General features: G+C 49.2%; 1 protein-coding gene across 1 annotated transcript; it reads left to right on the top strand.

Annotated features, from left to right (window-relative positions):
• Positions 1-1973: 1973 nt before the first annotated feature.
• Chct1 (CHD1 helical C-terminal domain containing 1) lies at positions 1974-9443 on the top strand. The gene is made up of 6 exons (XM_050119510.1): positions 1974-2024; positions 2835-2936; positions 3164-3339; positions 4063-4162; positions 8191-8386; positions 9358-9443. Exons 1-6 carry the CDS (start codon positions 1974-1976, stop codon positions 9441-9443), a joined length of 711 nt encoding a protein of 236 aa, XP_049975467.1.
• The last annotated feature ends 3537 nt before the right edge of the window (positions 9444-12980 follow it).

Genomic DNA, 12980 nt, shown 5'->3' with positions numbered 1-12980 from the left:
CCAAGTGCGGGGCTTAAAGGCATGTGCCACCACTGTTTTTTTTTTTGAAGATATCTAGTTTGGGTGTTGTTCCCCCACTTTTTGGTGGCCCCATTCAGATCCTTTTCATGCATGTGTGTTGGTTTTACATAGGCAGGTTTCCATAGGCCTTGAACTAACAACAGTCCTAGGCTCCAGTCTTCCCGGACACTGGTATTACAAGGTCACTGCCCTGCCCAGCTCACGAGTACAAAAACTAAGCAGGCTGGGAAGAAATCCCCTTTGGTATTTTGAAGTATGCATGCCACACTCTTTTCAGCGTACAGCCAAAGACGGGGTTGTGCCTCTCATGCTGAATCCCTTCCCACCTCACATCCCAGCAGGTATAGCTGGGTGTAGAAGGACACTTGGACATGTGTGACAGATGTTTTATTTATCCTATTTTATTTATCCTATTTATCCTATTGATGGTGTTTCCAGAATGGCTTCCAGAAGGTCCCTGTTGTCAAATCCCTCCTTAGGACTGTCCCTAGAATGGACAGAGATAATGCATGTTTTACGTCTTCGGACACATTAACAATTCCTACTCCCTATAGAGTGTCTAGGAGGCCTTCTTTTGCCTTCCTCTAACTAACATAATTGTCCTTATCTGCAAAATAACCCTCAGGAAACAGAATTTCAAAGCGAAGGCAGAGAAATAGGGACTTCGATTGTCCCCGTCCCCTCCCCTCTTTGCTAAACACAATGGTACAGGGAATAGTATCGGGGAATAGTTAAGGGTTCCTGGACAGAAAAGGAACTTCGCCAAACCTCAGGGCCTCCCAGCCTCCAGCTTGAAGCTGTCAAGATCTACTATGCCCTGTCGTGTAAGGCTAGATGGACCGAGGGAAGACTCTATTGGCCGACAGCAGCCAACAAGTTGACCCAGTGGCCAACAAGGAAGAGGGAGAACGTGATCGGACTGGGTGGGGAGAAAGTGCTCTCCAGTCGCTGAAGACACACCCAAGAGGTCCTGGCGATAGAATGAATCCAGCGTTCCAGGGAAGATGTGGCTTAAGTGAGGAAACTGCGGCAGCAACGGTCTTTGCACCAGGCAGCAAGCTACACTAGCTGCCGGAGGACGCAAGGGGGCGCTGGTGCCCAGGAAGGGACGAAGAGGTCCCGGCGGAGCCTGGAGCGGCTGAGCGCCTACCAACCAGGCCCATCCCTGCAGCTCAGGAATCCGATCAAAAGCCTTGCACCTTTTTCAGTGGCCACTGTCTTAAGGCAAGTGATAGGACCTCGGCTACCCAGGCTCGTTAGGAAACACGGTTGGTACTGCCCCTCGCCCCAGGAAGGTTTTGGTGAAGATTAATGAAATACACGTTGGCTGTAATTTTGTAAATACCCTTAAAGCAATCCAATCATCCCTCGGCACCACCAGTTTATTAACTTGGTGGTTACAGGGGCTAGCGGTGTAATTCAGTAGAGATTTATTGTATTCCGTCCTCTCTTTGTTCTGAAAAAGACTGTTACAACCCCCACCCCACCCTACCTCGGCCAACACACGCACTCTCTCAAGAAGCTCCCCGTGGAACTACAGAGGCAAGAGTGGTTTCCATCCAGGAAAATTACTACAAAAACCTTACCAGGGTTTAAGATCAATAAGTAGTGTCTGACTGGAGGTGTGGCATCCGGTCCTGGTCAGCTGTGAGCACTGACGAAAACAAAGTGTTGGATGTGGAGCGGGGCTGGGTACCCAGCACACCCAGCTTGCTTACTCGCTTACTGAGCTCAGTTCCCAGTTGGAGGAGATGGTTGGTGGCCACCCCGAGGCATGAGTGGACAGGATAGAGAGAGGCCTGAGCTCTGTGTTGGCAGTTGCCATGGTTTTGCTCCGAGTTCTGGAGCCAACCTGCCCGCTACCCGGGCAGTCAGGTCCCAGCAGCAGTAAGTTAGAAGCCTGTGGGGGACCTAGGAGTGCGGTCCTGGAGCCTGCCAGCCCAGCTGTTGAGATGGAAGCCCCAGATGGGCAAGCGAGTGACGGAGATAAGCCACAAGAGGAGGTGAAGCGAGACTCTGGTGCGAGGGAGCCAGGGAAGGGGTTGGTTTTAGGAACCATGAACATAAAATTCAAAGAAGACAAGATGAAAAAAAAAAATGGTGCTTTATGTGAGTTAGCAAGAGCCCCCAAAAAACAAGAGAACTAATTCCTCCAAACAGTTGGGCTAGAGCTTAGCTCAGTAGCTTGCCCTAGTTCTGGCTTAGATTTCCCAGAACCACGGAGTGAGGGATAAGCTGTAAACACGTTTATCAAAGATGTGTTTTCTGGCAAGATGATGGTATGTGCCTTTTTTCTGTTCCTTAGAAAGGCTCACCCATGCCTATGTGAGCACACATATGTGTGATGGTCTGTGTACAGTTATGGGGCTGTGTTTATGAGGTGGCCAAGTTCCCACTCTACAGTTGGGAGGAACCTGTCCTGTCCCTTCTTTACCTTCCCCCTAGCTTCCCTTCAACGTGCTCTGAGTGTGGCTCTTCCCACAGACAGCAGGTGATCTGACTGTCCTGAGAGGCTGTGGAAATGGGAAGCGCAAACTGACACGGGTGGTGAGTGCCTTTAATCCCAGCACTCGGGAGGCAGAGGCAGGCAGATCTCTGGGAGTTCAAGGCCAGCCTGGTCTAGAAGAGCTAGTTCCAGAACAGGCACCAAAAAAACCTACGGAGAAACCCTGTCTCAAAAATAAAAAATAAAAAAAAAAAGAGGGAGATCATAAGGAGAATGGAGAAGGGTTTGGCTGTCAAAGATATTTGCCAATATCTGCTCGGCACTGCAGAGGCCCAAGCCCCTCACCGACTGTGCCACCTCCTTTCAGGTGGGGAGCATTCCCTGCGTGGAGAGGAGATCCAGCACCGTCCCTGCCAGAGGTGCTCTGGTCCGTCATGCCAAGGGCCTGAAACAGGATACCTTCAAAATTGTAAGGGGCTATCCTGGAACCCTGTCCCCACCACTAGCCTGGGAGGAATCAGGAGGCTTCCGTCCCAAGTCCATCACCTGACCTGTCACGCTCAGGATGGAGCTGGGGTGGGAGAGTCCGTGGAGCCTTGCCACCACCCAGAGCCACGACAGACTGCAGTCCGGCCCATCCGCCAGACCTTTCTCCCCACCTCTCAGCCCCCCCTCCCTTACCTGTGACCTCCTCAGTGTAAAGAATACCTGAGACCACTGAAGAAGTTCCTGCGAAAGTTGAACCTGCCCAAGGACCTTTCCCAGAAGAAGCGGATAAAATACACAAAGCAGAGCCTTGAGGCCCTCGGGGACCACATCAACACCTTCCTGCAACATTACTGCCGAGCCTGGGAGACCAAGCACTGGAAAAAGTAGGCAGCCTCCTTGCCTTATCCCACTTCCAGTCACCATGACGCTATGGTCAAGATCCTCCAGTCAAGGAGAGGGTTAAGATCCTGGGGGACAGCGATGTTAAAGAACAGGTCCCTCTAGCCTTCAGGGCAGCACTGACTGTTCCTTAGCTGTGCACATGGTAGGCACAAGCCTTGGCCAAGAACCTCCAGATACTCAGTATGGCATTTGTTACTAAGCCCGATGACCTGCGTTCCATCTCTCAGACCCGTGAGGTGGAAGGAGAGATCCACTCCTATTGCTTGTCCCCAGACCTCCACACATGCACTATAGCAAACACACACACACACACACACATGCACGCACACACACACACGCGCGCGCGCACGCACACACACACACACACACACACACACACACACATTTTAAAGCCTCTCCTGAGAAGAATCCTTGAGCTGCTATGTGCTGGTGCTTGTTACCAGCCGGTGGCATTTCTGTCCTGGTCTCCACCTCCATCCCCTAACCTGAACAGGAGGAAACAACTTGCAGCCCATTTCTCCTGGGTTCTCCTGGTCACAAGATAGTGCGAGGGAGAGTGGGCTCTGGCAGCTGCTCTCAGCGAGAGGGAGAGTGGGCTTTGGCAGCCGTTCTCAGTGTGAGGGAGAATGGGCTCCGGCAGGCACCCTCGGTGCACAGGGAGAGTGGGCTCCTGCAGCCGCCCTCAGCCTGGTTTCTCTCTGCAGGATGCTCTGGCGGTTTGTCTCCCTCTTCTCAGAACTGGAATCCAAGCAGCTTCGCCGGCTTTATAAATACACCAAAACCAACCAGACAGCCAAGTTCCTGGTGAGGCTTTCCAGATAGCTCCTCTGAGGTCCTGCAGGAGATTGGTCGATGTGTTCTTAGATTGGACCGAGTGGCCCTCTGATAGCTGTCCCTTCTTGTCCTTCCCAGCGCTCACTGCTGAGGAAGCACCACCAGGCATACCTTCCTCTACACTGGGCCCTGGGGGAGCTGACCAGGGCCACCAAGTCAAGACATTTATTCCTCCTCCATACTAGGACCATGGCTTTAGAGAACAGTTGAGGCCAGCCTGGGGACATCTCCAGGGCCTGAAAACAGAACTTGGCTTAGCTCTATCCTCACACAGTGACTCTCAGCTGCCCTGATCTCAGGACGTTTATTTCTTTTTTTTTTTAATTTATTTATTTATTATGTATACATAGTCTGTCTGTGTGTACTCCTGCAAGCCAGAAGAGGGCACCAGACCTCATTACAGATGGTTGTGAGCCACCATGTGGTTGCTGGGAATTGAACTCAGGACCTTTGGAAGAGCAGGCAATGCTCTTAACCACTGAGCCATCTCTCCAGCCCCAGGCCGTTTATTTCTTGAGATCAGTGATCACTCCAAAGATGTGCTTATGTGGCTATAGCTGTTCATACTTACCCTATTTGAGCTCATAGATAAATTTTAAAGTGTATATTTACTATTTGAAAATTAAAACAGGAAATATACATAAATATTCTATGAAAATACTTATCAGAAAGTAACTTTGCTTTCAAAGCAATTCAGAAGAGTGGTGGGGTTTGATCTTTCCAGCTGTCTTTAGCGTCTGGCTCGAGGGAAGAGGCTGAGGATCAGGTCTCATTCGCGGTCTCATGATACATCGTCGGCTGAGCTCGTGGAAGTGTGGCCTCACACAAACAGAGATTTAGGAAAGAGCAGATATTTTTCTTGTTGTCAAACAAAAAATGAAGCAAGTAGTAGTTTCTCAATTGTGTGGCGTCTGAACATATCGGCAAACTTTTAAAAGTTTAATAGGCAGCCATGGGGTGGTGGTGGCGCATACCTTTAGTCCCAGCACTCTGGAGGCAGGGGCAGGCAGATCTCTGTGAGTTTGAGGCCAGCCTGGTCCTACAGAGCAAGTTCCAGGACAGCTACACAGAGAAACCTTTGTCTTGAAAAACAAAAAACAAAACAAAAATCCACAGACTTTGTTTTGAAACAAGTTTTCACTTGAGCTCATTCACTATGTAGCCTAGGCTGCTCCCAGATTACAGTCTGCCTGCTTTAGCCTCCTAAGTGCTGGGATTCAGAGTGTGCCACTATGATCAGCTACAAAATGAAAAGACTTTTATCCAGGTATAATGGTCCAAGCCTTTAGTTTCAGCACTGGGAAGCAGGAGCCGGTAGATCTCTGTGATCTGTGAGTTCAAGGACACTCTGGTCTACACGGTGCGGTCCAGGCCAGCCAAGACTACATAGACCTTGTCTCAAAAAGTAATAATAATAATAATATGTTTAAAACCACTTTAAAGGACTATCAGTGGAAAATTTGGGTCTAGCTGCTCCACCCACACTTCCATGCTTCCCACAGCTATAGAAAGCGCCTTTAGGTGCATTTGTCAAGACTAATAAGACAACACTTACTAGAGAAGACCCATGGTTTACACCAGGAGTTAGGTTTGTGCTTGCATATATTCTATTGTTTCTAATTTATTTCTAAAACTTTTTAAATTAACATATTAATATACAAACGAGTTTTTAAATTTTCATACATGTATAAAATGTATTTTAATCATATTCATTTTCCATATACTTCTCTTACCCCTCACACACACTCTTACTGATTGTTTTTGGTATATGACCCAATAAATTTAATTAGAGTTGCTTATAGCAACATGGGGATTATTTGCAGAGCATGGGCAATTTAACTGTGACACACGGGTGGAAAAAAGTGCCCCTCCTTCTCTGGGTATCCATTGTCAGTCTATAGATCTGGAGCCTTGTGAACTCCTTCCCCTGATTTTTCTTTTAAACTGGGTCATGCTACTGAGTCTCAGTTAGTTCAGTCCCCTTGCCTCAACCTCTCAAGTGGTGGGATTACAGGCATGCATCACTACATCCACTAGAAGTCTTGGTAAGTGTATGATGAACGTCCCCAGCCTTACACCGTCTCTCAGGATAGGTCACTGCCCCCGTCACACACACACACACACACACACACACACACACACACACACACCCGCTTCTGTGATCCACCACCCATCCTCTCCCTCCTTCCTGGGAGCTCACAACACACTGCTCTTCTCACTGCACTGACAGTTTTGTTTTGTACGTCCGAGACAGCGTCTCTCTGTGTAGCCCTGACTGTCCTGGAAACTTCAGGCTGGCCTTGAACCCAGAGATCCGCCTGCCTCTGCCTCTGGAGTGCTGGGATTAATGGCGTGCACCACCACTGCTGACCGACTGCACTCAGAGCTTCACCATCCCAGAACTGCAGTCATGTAGTGCACTCCTCAGGAATCGCTTGGTGGACTCTCCTTACTATTTTCCATTAGAACCCATTGGTCTGTCTTTCGCATGTTAAACAGATCTCACCTTCTCAGGATTCTCTCAAGGCTTCTGAGCACATTTAAGAGCCTCTGGTTCAAAAGAACAGTCCTAAGGAACAGCAGTGAACGTTGCCTTTTGTGCCAAGCGCTTTCTGTTCCTTCCTGTGATCTTCACAAGTAACTCTGAGTAGCAATTAGAACTATTACCCACGATTTGTAAATGAGGCATCCAAACGCAGGGAGGTGAGCTAACTGTGCCAGGACGCACAAGGGTGAAGACAGCCAGAATGCAGTCTCCGTCTGCCTTTATGAATGCCTGCCTTAACCTGCTCTGGGCGTCCCTCCCTTCTCGGCATCTCAGCGGCTGCCCTCCAACACGAATGAACTAACATTTTGTCAGTTCTTTTTCTTTTCCTTCTATGTATTTTGGTTTTGCAATGCTGGGGTTGAATTCAGGGCCTCACACAAATAGGTAAATGCTCTATTGCAGATTTGTTTGTTTGTTTTCTTTTTAGTACCTGGAGGGACAGCCATGGGTGCTGGGAACTGAACTCTTATATTTTTGGTTGTGAGCCTAGCCTTTAACGGCTGAGCCATCCCTCCAGGCCTGTTTGTGTGTTTTTTAGAGACAGGGTTTGTCTGTGTTATAGTTCTTACTGTCCTAGAATTTGCTTTGTAGACCAGGCTGGCCTCAAACTCAGAGATCCTCCTGCCTCTGCCTCCTGAGTGTTGGGGTTAAAGGCGCGACACCACCAGGCTTCTACTACAGATTTATCTACATAGCCCTGTCTTGTCTTTTCTTGAAGAGAAGAGGCAGGGGGCCTGTTGTATTGCCCAGATTGACTCTGACTCCTGGGTTGAGTGATCCTCCTGCCTCAGGATCCAGCCAGCTGGTGCTATCAGCTTCTGACTAGGTGTCCGACTCTAGTACTTCCTTTCCTAACTAGAAGACGTTGCCATTATAGTGACTCCTGGATTTCTGGATTTCACTGGCTGGGAAAAACTACCAAATATAACTTCAGGCTTTCAATTTAAATTATTTTTTAAAGTTAAGATTTTAAAAAGAAAACAACACCATTCCTCTGTTTCATTACAAACAAGCAAACAAGACACCATCAGTCACAAAGACTTAGAAGGTTTAACTTTAAAATGAAAGGTAACCTGGCTGGGGTCTGAGGGCAGGACACTTGCTTGGCATGCGTGAGGCCCTGGTTTCCATCCCTGGCACCGCTGTAAATGAATGAAAGGAAATACCTGGGTGTAATAGTGCAGGCATAATCAGAGCCTTCTGTAGCTGAGACAGGAGGATTGCGCTTGGACGTCTCAGGATGGATAAACTTACCTAGGGGACACAGTTGTCTGCCTAGCCAACCCTGGGTTTCCAGTTTTTCTGTGACTCTCACCTCATCCTTTTGACTAGGCAGATGTGAGATCCCATGGTTTCTCAGCAGCTGGGGGAGGGGCTGGGTAAGGCCGGTACTGTAGAATTTAGGCCACTGTCTTCTCCAGCCTCTCCTCAACAAGTGACCCAATTTCAGGTCGCGTTCTGTCCCTTGGATGCACCCAAGAGATCCTTGCTGGCCAGCCAGGAGGATAGTCTTCCCAGGCTCTGCAGCGCCTGGGGCTTGCATGGAAACATCAGCGGCATGAAGGAGAGGTTGTCCAAGATGCAGGCCCCTGGTCGAGAGTCTGGCCTGCTGGTGGAGCCAAGATCCTCAAACTACTTGAGAGGAGGTGAGGCCCTGGGTATCCGGGGAGGTGTCAGGGGAGGTACCTGGGTAGGGGGCTGGGAGAAGTTTGGGGATTTCTCGGCAACAGGCTGGAGCCTCGTCCCTGGGCCTGACACGCCCTCTTCCATCCTTTCTACCCTCTCTTCCTTCTGTCCTTTCTTCCCCCTTCTTCGGTCTCCTTTCTATTTTTAGCTCCTTCCCAGAAACACTCATTATAGAATCTTTAATGTATGCAGATAAATGCGGGGAATAGAAAACAAAGAAAATTGCCCGATACCCAGAGGCCAGTACTCTTGGCATTTAGTGTGGTCCCTTCGGTGTTCTGTGTAACACCCACTGCAGAGGTCACGTTTTAGTTAACGTTGTGTAACGGCCCCTTCTTGTCTGACTAGAAGCAGGGTGGAAACAGTTCTAAGTGCTGAGAGCGTGGACCCTCAGGTGTGGGGTAGCACTGGCAGGATGCCCACTCTGATGGCGTGGAATAGAGGGACAATGGGGGCGACTCATCCTACAGTGAGCTAGATGGCACGGGAATGGCCTTCTCAGTCGCTTGGCCTCGGTGGTGACCAAAATGTCTTGTTCTCTACATGGGGTTATGGGTTTAAGAGATGACACTTGCCACTAAGCCTGGTTGACTGACTTTTATTCCTGGGATCCACAGAATAGAAGGAGAGAACCGATTCCCACAAACCGTCCTATGACCTCACACACATGTACTTTGGACCATGCATCTCCCCCCCATAAATAAATGTAATTTTAAGAATTTAAAACAAAGCCAGGTGGTGGTGGCGGCACACGCCTTTAATCCCAGCATTCACAAAGATCCGCCTGCCTCTACCTCCCGAGTGCTGGGACTAAGGCGTGTGCCACCACTGCCTGGCCTCTTGCTCGATTCTTCACACCTCTGCATATATTACTGGGATTTCTTCCTAGTTGTTGTATCACTGGAACCCTCTATGACTTCTGTTCTTTCAGATTCTTTAAGGAGTCTTTCTCAAAAATCAAAGCTGAAGAAAAAGCAGATTAAAGAGAGCCCAGAATCTCCCAAGAGCTACCCATGAGAAGATCCGCAAGGATGAAGGCCAGCTCTCCCTGGCTCTCTGAGCACTTAAATGTACACTCTGGGGGGTGAGGAGGGTGAATGGGCCAAAGAAAAATTTACTTTATCAAAGGGATGCTCAATTTTTCATAGTGAATAAATGGGTTGGGGAAAATTCTATTTTACTTGACTACTGAAGTTTATTCATCTTTTATTTGCTTAAAAATATGGGAGCCAGGCTTGGTGGTCACACCTTGAATCCCAGTACCTGTAAGACAGAAGCAATTGGGCCTCTATGTGTTTGAGGCCAGCCAGCTCTACATAGGGAGTTCCAGGACAGCCAAAGCTACACGATAAGACCCCCCCGAGGAAATAATGTTTGGAGACACTTCCTAAGTGGCAGGTAACCCACCTGTTCACAGATAGTGTGGCCACCTGTGTGGAGGGGCATCCAGGTCCTGTGGGGAGAAAGAACAAAGAGGCAAGCACAGGATAGGAAAACTGATTGAACTGGGCCAGTCAGTGAGAACTCTGGCAGCCTCGGAATCATCTAGACTCCATCATATGGGTAGCCTGGGGCAGGTGGTGGCAAGGGAGGGGAGATGCAATGGAACAGATGCCGCTTGGGGCACTGGGGAGATTTCCAGGGATGGGAGCCCGGTATAAGGAGGTGAGAGAGGCTAGAGACAGAATTCCAAAGAAGCAGCATCCACAGTCACTCTGCTAGAGTGGTGATCTAGTCCCCAGTGATGACTGCCATTTGCCACCATTACAGCTGTGTTGTTTCCCGTCAAATGCAAAATCAAAGTCTGGGCCCCTCATACCTTTCCCTCCGTTTGGATATGCTTTCCTATGTAACAGCTGAGGAGCAGCTGCATCAGCCTCACTGATAGGCTTCCTAGTTCACAGTCTCCTCCCACCCCTAGTTGGTCTTAATAATAAAATCCCAGAGTCAGATATAGGGCTTAATGCTGAAGATCAGAGAGACAGAGAGGCCAGACACCAGAGAGGTCTTTACCTCTGCCAATGCTGAGACCAAAGGGTCGATCCTGTTCTGACTCCATTTGTCTCCACTAAACCTCAGACTGCCCCGCTCCTGTCTCCTTCCACCTTTCACCTCTCTCTGCCCAGCCATCTCTCTCCTGTGTCCATTTCCCTCAGTCTCTGTGAGTTGGAGGCCAGCCTGGTCTGCAGAGCGAGTTCTAGGACAGGCACCAAAAGGTTACAGAGAAACCCTGTCTTGAAAAACAAACACAAAAAAGCCAAAAAACAAAAACTAAAAACCAAACAAACCAAAAAACCCAACAACTTTGTTATTGACTGACTGGTTGGTGCATATGGTGTAGGTGTGTGTGTGTGGTGTGTGTGTATGGTGTGTGTGTGTGTGTGTGTGTGTGTGTGCATGCTAGTGCCACAGCTTGCTTGTGGAGGTTAGAGGTTGTTGGGAGTCTCTTCTTCCGCCATATAGACCCAGGACAGAGCCCAGGTTGAAGATCAGAAAGGATCTTATCCACTCGAGCCAACCATATCCCTCTGAACCACACCCTCGGCAGTCAGTCAGTGGGCTTGGGTGATGCCTGTGAGAGGCAGGAAAGGAAAGGAGGAAGCCAGAGAGGTGGAAAGGGCAGGCTGTCTCGAGCTCCAGAAACCAGCTAGATGGTGATTCCACAGAAGGAAGTAGGCTCAGCGACGTTCTTTTCAAACGCATTTGTGTCTGTGTGACTGTATGGAGCCTGTGGGAGCCTCTGGAGCTGGAGCGATGTAAATGGTTCTGAGCCAACTCGTGTGAGTGCTGGGAACACCCACATCTTCCTCCGGAAGGGCAAGAAGCACACCTAAGCTGATAGCCTTCTCTCCAGCCCCCAAGGTCCAGTGAGTTTGTTTTATGAGACAGCATCTCTCTGTGTAGCCCTGGCTGTCCTGGAAATTGCTCTGTAGACCAGGCTGTCCTCGAATTCGGACCCACCTGCCTCTGCTGGGATTAAAGGCGTGTGCCACCAAAGCGATAAGCGACAAGTTAACAAGGACCCTACCAAAGGCAGCAGCATAAGGAAACCAGGTAGCTTAGGGCCACGGTAAATGTCTGAACCCTTTGTCTCTCTTCTCTCTCAGTTTGTATCCAGAAGAAAATTTCAGCACAGAACTAACTGTGAAATGAGCATCTGTCTAGATGAAGTCCAGAGAGGGGAGCAGAAGGGGGGACACGTGGTACGAGCGCAGCTCCCTCTCTGCCCTTGACCCAGTGCTTCCCGGGGTGCTCAAGAAGGGACTCCGGGGTCCCCTGGCTGGCTGATCCATGACAATTGTGACAGAACAGGAGTATTTCGGGGAGAGGGGCCGGCAAGTGCAAAGGTGCACGGTGCTGAGCGGCTCTTGGCAAAATAGAGCGCTGGTCACTGTCCGTGGGGCAGCACCGCCACCTACAGGAACTGTGGGCAGAACCTCTGCCTTCCAACCAGACTGCGGTGAGCTCAGAGGCCCGGGGAGGAGCAGGTGGGGAGCTCTCCCTAAGGACAACAAGGGCGGGCTGGGTTTGGCCTTCTCTAACTTTTTCCTCAAACCCAGTAAGCCCTTAGAATTCTAAAACAGCAGATCACAGGTTTCTCTGCTCAAAACTCCAACGTTCCTCATTTCATCCGAAGTCAGCGTCAGCTGGACCTGCAGGTGCACACTATAATCTCAGCGACGGGGAGATGAGGCGGGAGGTGAGGCAGGAGGATCCAGAGTTTCAGGACAGCTTTTGTAGCATGATTCAACCTGTCTCAAAATAAACAAATAATAAAAATAAAGTCCAAGTCGTTGTCAGGTTCTGCTAGATCTATGATCCCACTCCTGCAATTGTTTAGCTACGTCTCTGCCCTAACCCTTGCTTTCCTCAAACTTGCCAAGCGCGTCTCCATTTCAGTTTTCTGGTCACTGCCAAATTACACGCGATAATGAATTTACAAAGAGGATTTTAAAAATTATTTATATTTTTAGCACGAACATAAGTGTGTGGCCCATCACATGCAAAAGCCAGAAGACAATTCTCGTTTATTGGTATATCTTAAGCAATTACAATAGTAGTCACTTAAAATTCTATTGAATTAACAAATTAAAGAACATATCCGAACAGCATCTTTTCAACCACTGTCTAGAGGAGAAAAGAAAACCCCCCAAAAAGGTGATTGATGTCTCTTGTACCTGAAGTCTGTGTAGGAACTAGGACTCGGTACTGATGAGCACGGGCTGCTCGCTGCAGCACACAGCGACCCTGTGCCTCCTGCTCTTGGGCACCTTCATTTTTCATAGCATGTACATAACTGGCAGACTGATGTATGTTTTTAAAATATTTACGTGTTTACCTGTGTGAAAGTACGCCCACTGCATGTGTACCTGGTGCCCTCTGAGGCCAGGAGATGGCGCCAAATGCCCTGGAACTAGAATTAGGTGGCGGTGTGAGCTGCTTCGTGGGTGCTGGGAACTGAAGGCAGGACCTCTGCAATTGCAACACATGCTCGTGACCTCCGAGCACCTTCCTCAGCCCTCTAATGAGTTTATTACCTCTAAGGTTAGCTGT

The sequence above is a fragment of the Alexandromys fortis genome, unplaced genomic scaffold, assembly GCF_014885135.2.
Source record: "Alexandromys fortis isolate MF-2015 unplaced genomic scaffold, M_Fortis_MF-2015_v1.1 scaffold_173, whole genome shotgun sequence".
Classification (NCBI taxonomy): Eukaryota; Metazoa; Chordata; class Mammalia; order Rodentia; family Cricetidae; genus Alexandromys; species Alexandromys fortis.
This window is presented reverse-complemented; position numbering and strand designations above follow the sequence as displayed.